Below are 12,204 nucleotides of genomic sequence, written 5' to 3' on the forward strand. Positions count from 1 at the left end.
TGTTATTTCTATTTTTGATTTTTTGAGGAACTTCCATATTGTTTTCCACAGTGACTGTATCAATTTACATTTCCACCAATACTGTACAAGGGTTGTTTTTGCTCCACATCCTCACCAACATTTGTTATTTTTTATACTTTTGATACCAGCCACTCTGACTGGTAGTTGTATCTCATTGTGGTTTTGATTTGCATTTCCCTGATGATGAGTGATGTTGAGCATCTTTTCATGTGTCTGTGGCCCTCTGTATGTCTTCTTTGGAAAAATGTCTATTCAGGTCCTCTGCCCATTTTTAAAGCCAGATTATTTGCTTTTTTTGTGTTAAGTTGTGTAAGTTCTTTATATATTTTGGATATTAACCTTTTATTGGATATATCATTTGCAAATATTTGATTTGGCTAGTCTTTCTCTCCCCACTTCCCTTCAATCATTACTATCTTCCTGACATTTTCTGGCTATTCTTGACAAGTTAAGTTTTCATTTCCATAGAATCAGCCTGTATAAGTTAAAAACCTGTTTGATTTTTGGGGGGAGCATATTAAATTTATGGGTTAATTTGGAGTATTGGTCTTTTTACAATATTCAGTTTCGTATCAAAGTTTTCTTTCTTTATTTAAATAACATTCATTTAAAAAGGTAACATATATACGTATAAATAGTGCAAAGGGGTATATGATAAAATGGTATCATTTTATCATATACCCCTTTCAGTTCTGGCCCCTACACTCCCAGTTTGCTTTAGAGACAATGAGTTTCTGGTGTATGTTCATAGAGATATTCTATGCATGTAAAATGCTATATGTGCAGGTAATCATTTGGCTCTGACCCAGCTGCCTTTTTTCCCAGATGGCAGCAAGCTAGAGACACTGTCCTGCTTTTCCCTTCCTAACAATATATACTGGGGAACATTTTATATCAGTACATACACACTTGCCTTATTCTTTTTAATAGCTGCATGGTATTGAACTGTATAAAAGCAGCCAGAATTTTTAGTAGGCTCCCTATTGATAAAAGATTGCTTCTTTCTCTTATTTTTATAAACAATGCTGTAATGAATGTCCTTCCTCATATGCCTTTGTGTGAGAGTATTTCTTAAAGACTAACTCCTAGATACAGAATTACTATGTTGAGTTATAAAGAAAATATACACACAACAATGTGAATATACTCAACACTACTGAACGGAACACTTAAAAATGGTTGAGGTGGTAAATATTATGTTATGTATTTCTTGCCACAGGAAGAAAAAAGAAAATGTTCAATTTTGACAGATATTGCCAAGCTGTCCTTTAAATATTAAGGCAACTTATTAATTATACCCCATTTAAATTTGCCTTCTGTTTGCCATGTTTTGGCTCAGTTGTAAAAATAGATTTTTTTAGTGAGTTAAATAATCTATAAGTTTTGAGTAAAATTGTCCCCCATTTCTCTCAAAGAGAGGTTTTCTGGAAAAATTCCAGGGATCAGCGAGGCTCTGCTGGAAAACTGCGGAGGTTGGGAATTGCTGCTAAGAGGCAGGCTCTGCTTCCTTCCAGCAAAGGCAGCCCGCGCCAATTTTATTGAAGAACAGGCATTGCTGAATCACTTTGGCTGCCTGTCCTACTGTGATTTGGATTTGTTTGAAGACTCAACTGAAAGCAAACAAAAGGTTTCACATGACTGAAATCACACCTTTCCAAGGATGTTCTAATTTCCGTAACAAGTGTCTGTGACTGAGAATCTTTACTTAACTCCTTTCCCGGTCCCCACCCTTAGAATCACCATATTTCTCTCAACTGCATGCCCACTTGGACACACTCCATGGAGTTAAGCCTTGAATGAGATGGGAAGGACAAAGCAGGTATGGGTAGTGATATTAATGTGAGCCAAATAAAACTGGGCCCCGCTGGGGACCTTGGGCGGATGGGTGACATACCTAAAGGAATCTACCCAGTCTGACTCCAAGAAGCTTGAAAAGCACCACAGGTCTTTACTGAATGCCTTCTTGAGGAGGCAGCAGAGGGTAAATTACCTCACACAGTGTTTTGCAAAGTGGACTGCTAAATACTACCTTTCGATGGCTCTTCTTGTAGAAATTCAATGCACAAAAAAGTCTTCTTTGGGGGCGCCTGGGTGGCTCAGTTGGTTAAACGACTGCCTTCGGCTCAGGTCATGATCCTGGAGTCCCGGGATCGAGTCCCACGTCGGGCTCCCTGCTCATCAGGGAGTCTGCCTCTCTCTCTGACCCTGCCCCCTCTCATGCTCTCTCTCTCTATCTCATTCTCTCTCTCAAATAAATAAATAAAATCTTTAAAAAAAAAAAAGTCTTCTTTGGGCCTTTCCTTCTCTCCCTGATTTCCACTCCAAATGGCAGCTGCTCAAATATGTCTCTTCTCGTTCCTTAAAATTCTAATACTGTCTCAGCTTCCTGGACTTCCTTCTTCCCTCACTTCTCTTTCCTAGTCTTCACTCTCAGGCAGCTTCTGTGTGGCATACTTTACCTCTTCCAGTCACATTCCCACCCAGTAAAACCAAAGCATCTTAGAAGATGGGAGGAAAAGAGGATGATAAATCCTTCAAATTTGATTTTTTGTCCCAATAATAAGAGTAATAATAATGGGCTTATACTTTGACAGTCACTATATGTATATGATTCCACATATTACTTCATAACCAACATATGTAGTTCGTATTCTCATTATCACCATTTTGCAAATGAAGACTCTTAAGGCTCAGTGAAGGTTAGGTGACCTACTCAAGGTCAAAGCCTTAGGAAGCCACATTAAAGTATAAGGCAGCAGGTGGCAAGGGCACCTTGTGGTCTTGACAGTGCTCTCCATGCCCATATCCTTTCTCTGCTCTCTCTTTTTCCAAATCCTCATGCTTGGGTCTAGTGATGCCCCCCTGGTCCCACTTCAATGGCTGAAACAATCTCTAGGCCAAACATTTTCTTGCCCAGTTGGCTAAGCTCTGCATCCTGGGGTTCTGTTAACCTCTCCTCTCCTTCATGCTGTCTCTGTTTTCTTTAGTGCTCTCCTTCTCTCCTGCAGGACTGACATGATACCCTGAATTCAGGTCCTTTGGCTATGGTTCAGTGACCTGTTCTAATTCTTGCCAATCCACTGCTGCCTTGAAATGTCAATCAATTTACCTTCTACTTTCTATTTTCTATTCCTTTTTTATTTCTATTTTCTATTCCTTTTTTAGTATAAACTGCCCTACCCATAGTTCCTATATGGACTAACAGGTGGGGTGGTTCTTTACATGGAGATAACCACTGATTGGACTAGGGGGTAGATATCTGATACAGGGGTGCCTGTGTGCTGTCTAATGATCAATCTGTTTTTCTAGTGTTTCAGCTAAGATCCACCAAAACAGCTCATTTGGCTATGGGAAGCCAAGGAAGAAAGTTCTATAGCCAACATTTGGGGCCATGTACAACATAAGCAAGCAGGGACAGCAGGTCTATTGAGAAAGGATGGGGGAAGAGATTCACATAGGAGAACACAGAAAAGACTATGTGATTCTGGGGGTGGGGTGGGGTTAGGAGAGGGGGAAGAGTGATAATTTGTCTCAGCCTGATGCCTTCCAGTTATGGCTTTCATGAGGCTTTTTCTCTCAGTATTAACTTGTGTTCTCTTAAATTCTATTTTGTCCCTACAATAAAGTTTCCTTTGTTCTTGAGTTAGTTTGAGTAGGTTTCTGTTACTTATCATCAAGAAGCTTCATTAGACCACCTGCTTCCTTAGGTTGGGAGCCTTGTCTGCATTTCCAACTGTTGGCTGTGTCCCATTGCATATGGGAAGATCTCCTGGTTTTAATTCCCTCTAGACCTTGTTCTGGAGGTGGCACTGAACCAGCTTCTGCGGACATCCAGATGAGGCTGTTCCAAGGAAGGGGAAAAGTCCGATGACAAGAATAGGGTTGGTATGGGTATGGAGTTTTGTTGTGGCTCCTTTTTGATATGAGGGTGTAGTTATTATCCTCAAATTGTTTAGGGTCAACTTTGGGACAGAGGGCTAGGGCCTATGGGGAGATGGTATTGTTCAGCAGGGCGAGGAGGGGCAGGAAGAGGCAGAGCCTGGGGAATGGCAAAGGAGTTGTATCTGCATTCTGTGGGTGTTCTCAGGCTGAGCAATGACATGATGAACTTGAACAATTAGAGTCACTAGCTTTTCTAGCGCCTGCAGAGGTTTTTCCATCTGAGGACAACCCCTGATTTTACTGAGGAGGAAATGAAGACCCAGCAATGAAACCATGGCAATGACAAGTAGCATTCAGTGAGTGCTTTCTACAGGGAAGGCTTTGCTCCAAGCACTTTACACATATCAGTACACTTAGTCCCCATGGTAACCCTCTGAAGTTGGTACTATTACCACCCTCATTTCATAGAAGAGGAAACTGAGGCACCGAGGGGTTAAGTAGCTTGCCAAAGTCACACAGTAAGCGATGGAGCCAGGATTGAACACAGGAAATATTGATTCAGAGCCAATGCTTTTAGTTATTATACAGTTCTACTTCTCACAAGTACTGAAGATCATGGGAGCTTTATTGTTATAAATAAAAGCTGGTAATGAGTGTGTGCGTGTGTGGGTGTGAGTGACTTCCTCAACCAAATGAGGCAGCATGTCATGATCCATGGAAAACATGAGAAATAAGGCAAGGGTTTTAATTAGAGGAAAGTGATCATGTCTTAGAAACTCAAAAATCAGGAAAAACAAATGCTCGGTAGACATATGATTTAAGTGTTTTCAAGGAGACGAGAAAAGAAAATTCTCAAATCCTTTCTGCAAGTTCCCAGAGCCCTATACACTATTTAAACTTTAAAGAAAAAGAACACCTGCTTGTTTATTGATTCTCATGCCACAGGTGGTGTGACAATCCTGCTGGCTGGCTTAAGTAATCTGCCAAAGCAAGGCCTCCTGAAATGAAATAATCGATGCCTATTTTAGGGCCCACCATTATCTGACCTCTTATGGTCAGGTAAGTCTTGAATCCAGACTTATATGTTATATAAGTTATACATACATAACTTACATGTCCAGACTTATATGTTATATAAAAGCTGGAGTGTTTGTTTTCTGGAGCATGTCCCATGAGTGAGTGGCCATTCAACCCTCATGGTTTTATGCAAAAAACATTCATGGCTTGCTTGTCAATGAGTCAGTTCAGATATTTGTTGAGCACCTACTATGCATGAGACACCATGTTAGGTGCTGGAGATATTAGGTGGCCATCTGGAGACACGAAACACTGAACTGATGCAAAAGCCCAGCTTTCTCCCTCCTCCTTCACACACAAACATGTCAGACAAAATACAACGGGCACATTTTTAAAAATACATAACTGAAAACTTAGAAACATTTAGAAAAATTTCCTGAATGCCAGCACTGGGGAGGAAAGTCTAAACCAGAGTAGTGAGCAGCCTGGCCTGCTGGTGGCCTGTGGGGGCCACGGACTGGGATGCGGGCCCCAGGGGCAGGGGTGGAGGTTTCAAAGCCACATGAGGGGAGAAGGGGAAGTCTTGAGCTGGCGTGAGATGAGATGTGGGAAGACCCCCAGTGGCATCAAGCTAGACGTTTTGAAGGGCTGCCCTGTTTATGAACAGGGGATGGGGAAACCTTCCACAAATCACCTCAGGAAGGCGGCAAGGAAGCTTGCGCTCTATCCGGGCCCCTGAGTAAAAATTCTCGTTCAGGGATTGGAAGCCCTGGGCTTTCTCATATGTAAGAGCAGAGTCCGTATTCACACTGGGTGTTCAGGGGGGAACTCCAAGCTGAGAAAGGACATAAAAATGTGGCTTGACAAGATGGAAATACGCTGTCCCCCCAAGCAAGCACCACACCTCGAGCACATAGGATGCCCACCGGAAAAAAAAGAAAAGCATCTGCTGGAGGTGAGCGAACAACCCAAAAGCAAAGGAAGAAACTAGTGACTGGGAGAGACATCAAGTTCAATTCAAAGGAAGATTAGTCCCTAAGACCTGGAGATAATAGAGTAACCTGAAAGAGACAATTAGACATGTTTAAAATTGAAGAGATAAAATAAACCATAATAAAGTGACAGAGTAGGTATGAACAGAAGCAGAGGTGGGTTTGAAAAGGAGAATCCAGCACCTGCCTTCAAGGGACACACCGCCTACCTGGGAGACAGAGAAGGAAATGGCAGGGACGATCCAGTTTAGGAGAGGGTCGGCATGGGGAGATAAGGAAGCTGAGGGAAGGGGCTCTGGACCCAGCTTCCCCAAGTGACATGGAAACTAACATGTGTCTCTGGCCATGGGGACAGGGGCCATGAAAGCCCGGGCTGGTTCAGAAAATGGCATATCAAGGACTGCCACAGTCTAATACCTGCATTTTCCCAGCTGGTGCAGAGAGTCCCCTGAAGTCCAAGTACTTTATATGGGAATAGGTGTTCATGGACCTGCCTCTCTCACCTCACCTGTGAATTTCTCCAGCGAGGAGATGAAGGGCCCTCCATTCAACTCGGTCTCATGCTGGGCCACACTTACCCTCCCTCCCTCTCCTCTTGCCATACCAGTCTTCTCTGGGTTCTTAAAGCATGACAAGCTCTTTTCCATCCCAGGGCCTTTGCACACGCCATTGTCACCATCTGGAATGACCTTTTCCTTATGCTTTTCTTTTGGGTCTCAGCTTGATGGTCACTCCTCGGGGAGACCTTTCCTGGACACCCTAATTCCAAGGTCCCTCCCTAACACTGCTTTCTTTGTCACCTCTTATTGGTTTCTTTTTACTTATTTTCTAATTATTTACTTTTCTCCTTGTCTCCCCTGCTAGAACGTAGACTCCACACAGGCAGGGAATCATCTGCTCACTGCTGTATCTGTAATGCCTGGCATTTGGTGGGTGTTCAGTAAAGTTGAGTGGCTAAATGAATACACTCAAGAAACATTCATGAAGCAGATGACACTACCCAGCTCAGAGGATACGACGATGGAAGCACAGATTGGAACTTTGCAGTTTAGTGAGGGAGACACATCCGACAAGGACTTACAGTAAATGTGATGGTGATGGTGGTGACGAGAGGGGAGGTACTGAGCACTGTGCGAGCGCCTGGCAAGGGCACCCACTTTGTACAGAATTAGAGAAGGCTTCCAGGAAGAAGCAATATTTAAGCTGAGCCTGGAAGGATACTTAGGAGTTCACCAGGTGAAGGGGAGCTGGAAGATGTTCCAGGCTGAGGGAAGAGACCCAGATGCAAGAGGGGCATGGCTCTTTGGGAAGACCGAACACGGTTCTTGATGGGCAAAACTTAGAGCTGCAGCAAGAAATAAGACAGGAGAAGCGAGACAAGGCTGGATCATGGAGGGGTTTCAAGCTATGATAAGGAGTTTGAACTTGATCTTAGGGTCAGTGAGGACATCTTAGTCGGAGGGAATGGCATAATCTCATTTGTGTTTTATTGAAATGGCCCTGGAGCAGTGTGGATAAGAGGAAGAGGATTGGAATCAGGGAGATCAGAAAACTAGTGCAGGACATGAGGATGTCTTAGATGGAGCAGTGGTGATGAGGGAGTGAACTGGATGAATTTAGGACAGATGGCCAGAGTTGGGGCAGGGGAGAGAATAAAGGATGATGAGTAGGTTTCTAGCATGACCAACATGGTGAATGGGGCGCCATCTTGGGGCCATGTCTGGCAGAGAACCAGACACCTAGTACACACACCATAAGTGTGTGCTTGATAACGTGGAAATGGACTCAGCGCAACGTCTTCATAACAGAGTATATGTCCGCTCACTGTCAGTTCCTGGCTCTACGTACAAGTGTGACCTACCGTTCCCTACTGCCTCCACCTGCCTTGGGTTGCCTGACTTGTCAGGCAACAAGTCAGTCTAGCCTGAGCTCAGTAGTTCTAATCCACAGTCCCTACTCACCAATAGGACACTCTGTTTCTCTGCTAAGAAGTGTGCATTGCGCCTTTCCCCCACTCTCTCTGACCACCAGAGTTTTGGCAATAATGCTACTGTGATTTTTCATTAATTTTCTTGGTTGTTTTGTAGTTATCGTAACAGTATAATTTATACTCAATAATATTATTACAATTTTCCTCTACTAATGGGATTATTATTTTTGTTCATTTGTGTTTGAAAGCCATTAGCATAAGATTTACCTCCAACAATATCTACTGTGATTTTTAATGCCCTTGAAACTTGCAAGTGAGCAATAAGTCTATAATAAGACAATGCTAGTAAGCATATAAATGTCTTTCTTAGGAGAAGAGGGCTTTTTTTTTTTTTTTTTTTTTTCCATCCTGGTTGGACTCAGGTTCTTTGATAGAGAGATTGGTAGGATATAAGGCATTAAAGGCTGAGAACACTGTGTTGGTTTGTAGATGTGTTCAAACAAGTTCCCAGTTATTCAGAGGACACTTTTATATTCTAGGAGGATTCATATTCTTGCTGCTTTTTATGTTGCTCCTTACCTGACAGGAAAACATAATAAATTATGTGTTTGCAGGGAACAATATTGAAAACTCTGAAATGTTTGGAAAAGAAGGGGATCTGGAAATCACTTTTATATTCTAGGAGGATTCATATTCTTGCTGCTTTTTATGTTGCTCCTTACCTGACAGGAAAACATAATAAATTATGTGTTTGCAGGGAACAATATTGAAAACTCTGAAATGTTTGGAAAAGAAGGGATCTTGGAAATTACTTTCCAAGGGGCTGGGGGCTTGCTGCACTCATAGTGGAGCCCTGGAAACAGGGTGAAAGGAGTTTCTCTGTGGGGCAGCTGTGGGGGGCAGGGAAGTGGACGGGCAGGGCTGGCTTCAAGGGTGTGTGCCCAGCAGCCTCCCAGGGCCCCATGCTGTGAAATTCACAGCATCACCACCTTAGAATTCTTAAGTCTTGAATAAGGACCCCACTTTGCACGAGGCCCTGCAAATTATATATGTGGGACTGTGTACAAGCGTTGGCGCGAGGCAGATTTGGGTTCCAGTTCTAGTATTCTCTAGCTATTGACCGTGCCTCAGCTTCCTTATCTGTAAAACGGGGCTAATACTATTGTCTTCTCAGACTAGACGTGAGAGCTAAAAGTAGATATCCAGCACCAGGGGGCCTGAAAGGTGGTGACACACCCTCAGATATGCTCAGTGGAATTTTAACTCCCATGTGCAGTCCTCATCATTAAACTTATTATTATGACTTAATGTTGGGAATACTAGCCAGCTGGGATAGGCAGACTGTGGCACAGAAGCTAATCCCATGTGTCCTGGTTAGGAACACACCAAGCAAAGAATGTTTCCCTAAGGGGGACACTCTAAGGCTGGGGGTCCCATCCATCAGCTTCCAACCTTTGTGCTGCTATAACATATGATAAATAATGTTTTTTGGCATAACCGGTCCCAGTTTCTCATGACTCATATACATGTTTCTCTTCTCCCCAGAAATCTCTCAAGAAAGACAATGAAGGAGACTGGCATTATTATGAAGATGCCCTTGACCTTGATCTAATGCATTTGCAAACTTTAGTAGTTCAACTATTATTTGTAACAAATGTTGTTTTTTAATTTTTTTTACCACACCACACAACGGGACTCGATAAGCCAGTGTACCACCGAGGAACGTGGACCCTCGTGGTCCCAAACAAAGGATCCCCCCCCCCCCCATGACAGGCTGGACAGACCAGGACCAAGCTGGAGCCTTCCATGGCTTGGCAGATGTTGCACTGTGCTCTAGCCTGAATGCGTGATGCCAGCCACGAGGCATGGCGGCGGGGTCCGAGAAACACTGACTAGTTGGTTGGATACCTTTGTGATGAATAGCGTGCAATCTTAAAACATCTGGTTAGGGGCGCCTGGGTGGCTCAGTCGTTAAGCGCCTGCCTTCAGCTCAGGTCATGATCCCAGGATCCTGGGATCGAGCCCCACATCGGGTTCCCTGCTCGGCAGGAAGCCTGCTTCTCCCTCTCCCACTCCCCCTGCTTGTGTTCCCTCTCTCACTGTGTCTCTCTCTGTCAAATAAATAAATAAAATCTTTAAAAAAAAAAAACAAAAAAAACCATCTGGTTAAACATTTTCCCCCCAAGAATGTAGAAAAGGCTTTAAATCAAATTAATTAGAAACATAAGCATTTTTGGACTCTGGTCCAAAAGGATTCCTCAGGGGATTATAGGAGGCGTCAGGGTGACTTTTGTTGCCTTCAGTTTAAGATTTGTGGGCAGCCCGGAGTCCCGATGGGAGACTTCAAAGGGAAGCACTGGGGGCCTCAGCTGTGCTTGCCCTCCCATGCTGCTCAGGCTTCTGGGCACATACACATCATGACACGTGGGCCTCCTGTAGTCTCAGATGTGGGACAGCCTCGCAGTGACCTGTGGTGTGAAATGACCACAGCCCAAGCGTGGTTTGCTCCTTCCTAACTCCCTCCTGAGCACTTGGGGCAGTGAGCCCCAACTGCCCACTGAGCTCTCTCAGGCCTGAAGGGCTTCCGTGGGTGGCGATGGCCAAAGCTGGCCTGTCACCTCTCCACAGTGCAGCAGTGGATGGCCACAGAAAAGCTGCAACTCTTCTTCCCAGATCCCTCATTGGCCTCTTTCTAGTGCTTTGGATGAGGGACAATAGAGCACTGTCAGTCAAACAAGTAAGAAAGAACGATGGGCGATTTCGTCCTCATCTCTCCATGGGATGAGTGGGACCTAGATGGTGGCACAGCTCCTGGGCCCACGTAACACGGTACGTACGTGGTGCGTAGAAGATGCTTCAGTCTGTAACTATTATGACTAATGACCGACGAGTTTGTCAAACGCCTCAAGGCATGGTCACAAAAAGCAAGTGCTGATAAACAGTTTATTTTCATGGTGATTCTGAAATGGTGATTTCGGTTTGGATGACTTCAGTGTCACTCCCCTGACCCTCTCTCAAGGATCATAGCAAGAAAACTGAAAGCCACTGCATCGACTCTCAGGAGACCAGAGACGTGGCATCCCACCCAGGAGGCCACAGCAGTGGCCTTTAGCAAAAACTGGAGAAAACGCAAATCCGGTCAGGGAAAATCTGAGACAAGAGGGACCTGTGTGTCTCTGTCCTCAACTTGACTTAACCCCTCCCCCCCCAAACTCAGCAAATAGATTTTGCTTCCTAGGGCACCGATCTTCCAGCACATCGTACTATAAACTTGAAGGCCCCAGAAAAGAAATCTAAGGGATGCTTTGACTCTGTTCCTGGTGTTTGGTCATTCTGTGATTGTTTTTCTTACCTGTTGCCGAATTTCTTCCTCCATTTTCACGGGTGAGCCCAATTCTGCAACTTGCTTGACACCTTCGCTCGCATAGCCTCCGTACTCCCACAGCACGTAATTCTTGGAGTGGGATCCACCAATGATTGCAGACCAGTGATTGGCCCGACCTGGGAAAGCCAATCAGGATGCAGGGATCAGTGCGGCTATGGCGAAAACGTGAGCCCCTTAAATGCTGGGAGGAAAGTGTAATTCGACAATCATTCAACTGGTGCGGGTAAGCACCTACTCTGTGTTAGGCCCTGTGCTCTTCAGAGATGAATAAGACCATCTGTGGAAGCAAGAAGGTCTTGGGGATATGCAGACAGGACAACAACAGATCCTGAGCGAGACACAGAGGCAGCCCAGAATGATGACTTCTGTCTGGGAGGGTTTCAGAGAGGGGGACAACTTCGAGGCTTTGAAAGGCTGATCGGATTTGTAAGACAGAATGGAGAGGAGAGGCTATTTCTGGCAGACTCAGAAGCATTAAATAACATCGTGTGTTTGGGGGGCCATAAATAATTCAGTATTGCTGTGTCACCAACTGTCAGGGGAGAGGTAGGAAGCAATGCCAGAGAGGTAGGAAGGAGCCTGCTCATGGATGGCTCTGCTTTCAATGCTTCAGGAGTTCGCATGTCATTTGAAAGGGTCTGAAACCACTGAAGGGTCCTGAGCAGGGCAACGGCATGATCACATTTGAATTTTAGATAAACCATCCAGGCAGCAGTGTGAAGAATGCATTAGAGGGAGCAAAATGGGAGTGTAGAGCTGTGATGGGAGAGCATGAGCAGGGAGCCAAGGGTAGAGGGAATGAGTGGGGAGTAGGCTTGGGCAATTCTCAGAAATGAGCAGGGTTGACTTTGAGCTGGCTTTTCTGTGCCTTCCAGGATGAGGGGCAGGTGAGCTAGCCCTGCGAGAGGATGGGACAGGCAGTCTGGATATGTGGAAGGCACTGGTCCACAGTGGTCCACTGAGGATCACGGGGGAGG

General features: G+C 44.7%; 1 protein-coding gene across 1 annotated transcript in view; it reads right to left on the reverse strand.

Moving 5' to 3' along the window:
- Positions 1 to 12,204, reverse strand: part of SPON1 (spondin 1) — a 231,363-nt gene that overhangs the window by 97,306 nt on the left and 121,853 nt on the right. The window contains exon 6 of the mRNA XM_081798549.1: positions 11,195 to 11,343. Within this exon, the coding sequence (XP_081654675.1) occupies positions 11,195 to 11,343 (149 nt within the window). The remainder of the gene's footprint in view (positions 1 to 11,194; positions 11,344 to 12,204) is intronic.

The sequence above is a fragment of the Leptonychotes weddellii genome, chromosome 11 (genome assembly GCF_054177405.1).
Source record: "Leptonychotes weddellii isolate Sample4059 chromosome 11, ASM5417740v2, whole genome shotgun sequence".
Taxonomy (NCBI): Eukaryota; Metazoa; Chordata; class Mammalia; order Carnivora; family Phocidae; genus Leptonychotes; species Leptonychotes weddellii.